This window comes from Simochromis diagramma, unplaced genomic scaffold (genome assembly GCF_900408965.1).
Source record: "Simochromis diagramma unplaced genomic scaffold, fSimDia1.1 OVJJ01000079.1, whole genome shotgun sequence".
NCBI lineage: Eukaryota > Metazoa > Chordata > Actinopteri > Cichliformes > Cichlidae > Simochromis > Simochromis diagramma.
In genome coordinates this window covers 4,691,961-4,699,363 of record NW_024387075.1, presented here as the reverse complement: position 1 = coordinate 4,699,363, position 7,403 = coordinate 4,691,961, and the positions used below count along the sequence as shown (strand labels likewise).

At 41.5% G+C, this 7,403-nt stretch overlaps 1 protein-coding gene across 1 annotated transcript; it reads left to right on the top strand.

The window, feature by feature from the left end:
- Window positions 1-4,118: 4,118 nt before the first annotated feature.
- Window positions 4,119-7,095, top strand: LOC120742221 (serine/threonine-protein kinase pim-1-like). The gene is made up of 9 exons (XM_040045396.1): window positions 4,119-4,396; window positions 4,785-5,021; window positions 5,147-5,272; window positions 5,396-5,490; window positions 5,629-5,676; window positions 5,761-5,979; window positions 6,069-6,249; window positions 6,336-6,506; window positions 6,596-7,095. The coding sequence occupies exons 1-9, from the start codon at window positions 4,336-4,338 to the stop codon at window positions 6,685-6,687; spliced, it is 1,230 nt and encodes a 409-aa protein (XP_039901330.1). The 5' UTR covers window positions 4,119-4,335; the 3' UTR covers window positions 6,688-7,095.
- The last annotated feature ends 308 nt before the right edge of the window (window positions 7,096-7,403 follow it).

Below are 7,403 nucleotides of genomic sequence, written 5' to 3'. Positions count from 1 at the left end.
TCCCTCCACACTCACCACCAAGCTGGAGCATCTGGGACTCAGCTCATCTATGTGTCAGTGGATCTCCAACTTCCTAACTGGCAGACCACAGGCAGTAAGGATGGGCGGACATGTCTCAGCCTCCACCACTCTCAGCACTGGAGCCCCCCAGGGGTGTGTTCTGAGCCCCCTGCTGTACTCTTTGTACACATATGACTGTGTGGCCACTACCAGCTCCACCACCATCATCAAGTTTGCTGACGACACCGTCGTGGTGGGCCTGATCTCTGATAACAATGAGACGGCCTACCTGAAGGAGATTAGGAATCTGGAGAACTGGTGCCAGAGGAACAACCTCCTTCTAAACGTCAGTAAGACAAAGGAGCTGATAGTGGACTTCAGCACTAAGCAGGAGAGGAACTACCAGACCCCCGTCATCAACGAGTGCCCAGTGGAGAGAGTGGACAGCTTCAAATACCTCGGAGTTCACATCACGCAGGACCTGTCATGGTCCTGTCACATCAACACCGTGGTGAAAAAGGCCCGTCAGCGTCTCTACCACCTCAGACGCTTGAGAGACTTCCAACTGCCCTCCAAGGTGCTCAGGAACTTTTACTCGTGCACCATAGAGAGCATCCTGGCGGGAAGCATCTTAACCTGGTTCGTGAACAGCACCATGCAGGACAGACGAGCTCTACAGAGGGTTGTGCGGTCAGCTGAGCGCACCATCCGCTCCAAGCTCCCTGACCTGCACTCAATCTACAGCAGGCGGTGCTGGACCAAGGCCAGGAAGATCGTGAAGGACCTCAGCCATCCCAACAACAGACTGTTCTCTCTGTTGAGGTCAGGAAAGCGATTCCGCTCCCTGAAGACCAACACAGAGAGACTGAGGAGGAGCTTCTTCCCGCAGGCGATACGGTCTCTCAATCACACCACCACACAGTACTGACCCACACATATAGTTCTTACACACACACTGGACATTCTGGACATTGTTTTCACTTCATCACTTAAATCACTTTAAGCATATTTGCACTGCAGAAGACATAATGTGGATTGCACAACACTGGTCACTACATTCTTCATTTCCGGTTAATACTTGTACAGCTGCTGTTATTGTGTGTATATATATATTTATTTATTTATATTTCTTCATACATTCTTATATAGTTCTATATTGTGTATTTTGTTGTACAGTTATTTTATTTTCAACTTTAATTTATATATTTTATGTTATTCTTTCCCAGTTAAATTTACCCTTCATTCTAATTTGTGTTGTACAGTTATTTCATTTTTAACCTTAATTTATATTTTATTCGTTCCTAGTTAAATTTACCCTTTTTAATTTTTCATATTTATTTCCTATCTTATTCATAGCCTTTTCCTTTTTTGTTTTCTTTAGGTCACGAGCAGTTGTCCAAGCATTTCACTACATATCGTACTGTGTATGACTGTGTACGTGACAAATAAAATTTGAATTTGAATTTGTACTGAAAAAGAAGCCAACATCAACTGCTAAACGTGCTAAAAGTAAGTAAGTCCCCGTAGACTCCTATGATCAAAACACATACAGTATAAAAGTTATAGGTTACAGATCAGAAAAGTAAAACAAATGTCAAAGTGCAAAAAGACTTATGGTCCCATAGAAGTCTATTCCATTTGCCTGGAATTAGGTGAACACCTTTGTGACAAATTTAATGGCTCAGTCATTTGTTCCATGTCATATTTAATAAAAGACTGACATGGTGGCATGTTGAATTGTCCATTTTGCACATATTTGGTCATTCTAAGCGTCAGAAGGGGAAAGATCATTCTGGGAATGCCTACTGGCGAAGGATGTGTGACTGACAAGTCCAGTGTGTGAAGTTTGACTACAGTCTAAGGAGCTTGGAAAGAAAAGCATCTGGACTTCTTTAAGTTTCTTGAAGATGTTTCACCTCTCATCTGAGAAGCTTCTTCAGTTCACAATTTCTTCAGAGAACTGAAGAAGCTTCTTGAATGAGAGGTGAAACGCTTTCACAGAATTGAAAACACTAACGTAGCACACATGACTATCAAAGTAAAACAGCAAACAAGAGACTTTTACAAAGACACAGAGTTGACACAGAGACATGACTGACTGGGGAGAAATTGGGGAACATGGAAACAAGAGTGACTAGACATGACACGTGGGACACAGGGGCAAGGCAAAGTAACAGAAACCTAAAGCCTAAGAATATAACACAAGAAGAAAACAATAAAGAGAACCAAAAACATACATAAGAATAATCAATGAATATAAATGAACAAACACAAAACACTGGGTCACAGACTCAGTACCATGACAGTTAACCCTTGTATGGTGTTCGGGTCTGTGAGACCCGTTTTCAGTTTTTCTCAAAAGAAAAATTAAACAATTAATTATTTTTTCAACCTGAAATTCATTGGCTTTGGCTTATTTTCTGTGAAGAACATAAATCTGAACTAATTTTCAATGACCTCATACTGTACCTCCCCCCACGCATTTACATTACATACAAGGTGTTCGGGTCCACTGGACCCAGGCCTTATAAAAGTGTTGAAAGTACAGGTCCTGTGTTCCCACACTCTGTCTTCCTCCTTTCTGGTGCTGCTGATAGTGTTTTCTTCCCCTCCTGCACAAAGTTGCAACATTGTTGAAAATTCAACTACCAACACCGTCTGCTCTTACATTCCCACACATTTTACCCTCTTTCTTGAGGGATCCAAATTTTATTTTCTCATACCCTGTCCCACCTGCTAATTAGGGGCATAAAACTATAAATAAGACTTTGCCAGTGTGGTTCTTTATCACAACTGATCAAGATGGCAAAAGATTATCTGCTGCGAGGGCCATCCAATTGATTTGGAAGAGAGAGGAGCTTCGGATGATGATGTTGACAAAGAGGTTTCAGAATATTTCACATTTCTGAAAATTCAGAGTCTGACAGTGACTTTGAAGAAGAGGATGAGGTTGAGCACCATTTAGTAACAAAACGAAGACGAGTACCCCATCTGCAGCCAGCTCCAGGACCAGAACAAGCCCACCAGACAGCAAGTGAAGAAATATGGATGTCAATAACTGGTGAAATTGAATGGTCTTCTTGCCCAAGAAATGAGCCACCCTGCAGAGCTGTTACTGTGATAAGCCAGGGCCAACACGGCTGACAGTTACTCATGTGCACGACATCGAGTCTTCATTTTAGCTTTTCATCCCAGATTCCATCCAGAAAATTATTCTGGATTGCAGTAATCTAGTAGGAAGGTGTGTTTTTGGAGAGAGGTGGAAGCAGATGGACCAAATTCATCTAAGAACCCCAAAGGCCTACTTTGGGGTTCTTATCCTTGCAGGAGTTTTCAGGTCCAAAGGGGAATCCACAGAATCCCTGTGGGATGCAGAAACCGGCACGAACCTTTCCGTGCATCAATGTCTCTGGAAAACTTCCACAAAATTTCCAGGATTATCCGTTTTGATAACCGAGACGACAGACCAGCTCGACGGCAGAGAGACAAGCTAGCTGCCATCAGGACAGTGTGGGATAAGTGGGTGCACCACCTCCCCCTGTTTTACAACCCTGGGCCTAATGTCACCATTGATGAGCAGCTGATCCCATTTAGTTGTGAAACATATTGCTTCACATGTGTCTTTCCACTCACTCCACTTGATTATAACTTATTCATTTTTTTATAACATTTTATAAAAATAAAAAAAACCTGAGAAGCACATTAATTCATAAATGTGATCTAACAAAGGTAAAGGGAAAAAATTAACCATGTTTGCTGTTCATATGGCTTGTAATTGGGATGAAGTAAATATCTGTTGAGTAATTTAACATACAATTTTTGATAGTGTTAATTTGGAAAGCCAAAACTCTAGCGGGTCCACCAGACCCATGAACACTGGCTGAGTAACAAAAATATGAACACCACACAAGGGTTAAATGTACATAATAAATACTTTAAATCAGATGACAATGTAGCTGACACTGTGTTTATTAGTGTGTGGTCAACCACAAATCTTCATACTGTCATCCATACATGAGGTCTTTATACAAATGATGAAAGGTAATGAAAGAAACTGTTTAATTGATATGAAATGATTGAATTATATGAAATATTATGGCTTTGTCTGCTAGTGTTTTTCTGTAAACTACTTTGAACTGCTGGCAGTCAGTGAAGTCACTGAAAGGCAAGATTCTATGTTGTGTTGCCGTAGTTTCCAGTTTACTTATAAAGCTCACTTACAGAATTCAGTTAGAAAAGTCAAGCATTTGAAAGGTGCACATTTGAAGGAACATTAAGTCAGTATTAACTCATTACGGTTTACATTTTCGATTTTAAAGGGTCTCCGAAATTACAATGAAAGAGGAAACAAGAAAAATGACCACTCCAGGCGATAAGAGAGATTCAGGAGATCAAGGTAAGTAAAATAATAAAATCAAATCCTGGTAAAATACAAATCCTAGAAATGTTGACACTGTGTGAATCATTTTTAGAGCAATTGAATCATATGTTTGATTGAAAATAGCTTTAATACAAGATGTCTAATCAAAGAAAGGTTACCGGTCTTTTGGTAAAATAAGGTAATAAGTTTATTCTTGGACTCAACAGTAAAAACAGACCAACAAGTGTCATCAAGATCTAAGACTTAGTGAACCTAGTATCAATTCGCACTGGTCAGTTTTTTTATCCCAAGAATAAACTTGTGATAATTTAAGCAAAAGCAATTTCAAATTCTTTGCCATCAAACTGCTTCCAGTCCTGATGTCGGGGACTCTTTTTCACCACTGTGTTGTTGTCGTTTATAGATTGTAAGAGCAGGACTGCTAAAAGAAAGGCCAGTCCTGAAAAGACGACCCCAATAAAAAGGAGGAGGGTCGCTGACCAGGCTGGTCCTTCCACCAGCGCAGATGTGGTCAAAGGAGTGAAACGCAAGGTTGTGCAAGATGAAGAGGGCACAACAAAGAAAGCAAAGAGGGCTAAACTGCTTGATCATATGAGCGGTGACAAGGAGAAAGCATCCTCCTCGTTGGACTCTGGTAAAGGTAGGCTAATTAGTTGAATAAGGGGGTAGATTAAGTGTGGTTGCTAGGTTTAAGATATTGGTGTTTAGTGTTTGTGTCTATCATCCAGTGAGCTGATGTGCTTTTGGTGTTTTCCACATCTCCAGACTTGAACAACAAACAGGTGTGTGCAAAAAATGGCAAAAGAAAGGCCACGGGAGACAACAGAGAGCCACCCAAGAAAAAAAAAAGGAATGTGGACCAGGGCAAAAAATCAGTGGCAGACCAAAAACGTAAGTAGCAAGCAGCTTGGGTTTTATATTCAGGGGAAGGGCAAAAGGAACATTTAGGCTACAGAGGAGAGTAACTTGTGTCACAGCTGTAATAAAACAAGATTTGCTGTTTTGTCTGTTCAGGTGAATTCCAAGCCAGATATGTGGAGGAGCACCAGCTCGGAGAAGGAGGCTGCGGAGCAGTGTTTGCGGGCTACCGGATAGAAGATCGTTTTCCAGTAAGTGTTCAGATGATGGTAGTAAGACAGGCAGTAACGCAGATAATGGATAATATCGTAAACTGAGACGTCTGCTGTGTTTCCACCTTTCATTATGTCATACTGAGGAAATGCTCACCAATGCTCTGTGTCTTTTAGGTTGCCATCAAACACATTCCCAAAAATAAAGTCTACTGCAAAGTGGCGGTAAGCGTCCAACGCTTGAATCAGTTTTACATTACTGGATTGAATGCGGCGTTCCTCATCATCCACTTTGTTGTAACATTTCAGGATGAAAGCGGGAAGAAGCTCTCGGTGGAAGTGGCCATTATGCTTAAACTTGCAGGTGAAGCAGAAGGGTCAGTGGGAATATCAGCACCTGTGTCCTTGCTGGAGTGGTTCGACCTTGGCAAAGAGCTGATCCTGGTGCTGGAGAGACCTGTCCCCGCTGTGGACCTGCAAAAATACAAAGCAGAAAATGGAAGGACTTTACCAGAGGACAAGGCCAAGGTAGGTTGACTGGGAGAGCCTTGGACTGTACAGCATTCAATCAAGGCAGAAAAGCATTAACTCATTATTGTGTTTTTCATCTTTTCCAGGTCATTCTGAAGCAACTAGTTGATGCTGTAAAGGAACTTGAGGATAAACACATCTTTCATCGGGACATCAAGGGAGAAAACATTCTGATTGAGACCGGCTCAGATGTGCCTCGAGTTCGCATCATCGACTTTGGACTGAGCTGCTTTGTTAAACGGCGATCTCTGTATCGCATCTTCTATGGTAACATATTCTGCTCCTGCTTTTCACAGATGTAACAATTTGTGTCTTTTGATTTAGAAGAAATTGTAATTGTGTCTGTTTGTTAGGCACGCCTCTTCACACCCCTCCCGAGTGGTACAGGAGGAGCTGCTACAGGTGTGGACCCACCACGGTGTGGCAAATGGGAGTGGTGTTGTATGAAGCGCTTCATGCACGGGACTTCAGTACCGAGAGGTTCCTCGCAAAGGAACTGAGCATCAAAAAGCGTCTGTCCACAGGTAAGAAAACTTCACACTTCCAGATTCACTGATGCCTTGGATCACTAGAACTATCATCTTCATCTTTTTGATCTTTTCTTTCTTTCAAGATTGCCGGAATTTCTTGGAGGCATGTTTAACTACAGCCCCGGAGAAGCGCCCAACACTGGAGGAGCTCCAGCGTCACCCCTGGCTAAGATAACACACACAAACACACAATTCACACCTTATCATGCAAGTGTGATACATTGTAGTAACTTCCTTTCTTTTTTCTGTTGGACAGGAATAGATAGGATGGGTCGATCTTAAAAAATAAATAAATAAAAATTGAGCTTTTTTGGAGCTCCTGTAACCCCCCCAGCCATCCCAGGAAAGGGGATCTCTCTTTGAATGGGCTTTCCCGAGGTTTCTTCCCATCGATCTGGCCCCCTGGGGAGTTTTTCCTCGTCTTCATAGAGAGCTTGGGCTGGGTCAGGAGCTCCATCAAAACTGTCTTTATTTGATGACTTTAATGTCATCAAATAAAGATGTGTTTTACTTAAAGTAAAATTTGATCAAAATAAAACTTGTTTAATTCATCTTTGCTGAGGATTCTCCTTCATTACTATTTTGTTTTGTTTTGTTTTGTTTTGTTTTGTTTTGTTTTTATCCATGGTGCATTTTGACAAATAAGAAAACTGAATCAGGTTAAAGTGTGCACAAAGACAGTCACACTGCAAATGATCTGAAGACTTGCATCTGTTGCTCTAACCCCCAACCAGTTTGGGCAGATTTCCTGGTTCTACCAGACTTTTTTTTCCTTCATGAAGGGAATTTTTCCTTCCCACTGTTGCTGAGTGTTTGCTCATAGTGGGTTGTAAAAGCATAAAAGTTAATAAGAGGCATTCAAAACAGAGTTATCACAGAGGGAAACTATAT

What these genes read in the sequence shown, in the direction of transcription:
- LOC120742221 (XM_040045396.1), top strand. Translation starts at nt 4,336, where the DNA reads ATGAAAGAGGAAACAAGAAAAATGACCACTCCAGGCGATAAGAGAGAT. An exon ending in AAGTCTACTGCAAAGTGGCG is followed by an intron (nt 5,677 to 5,760) that starts GTAAGCGTCCAA and finishes GTAACATTTCAG; the next exon opens with GATGAAAGCGGGAAGAAGCT. An exon ending in TCTGTATCGCATCTTCTATG is followed by an intron (nt 6,250 to 6,335) that starts GTAACATATTCT and finishes TCTGTTTGTTAG; the next exon opens with GCACGCCTCTTCACACCCCT.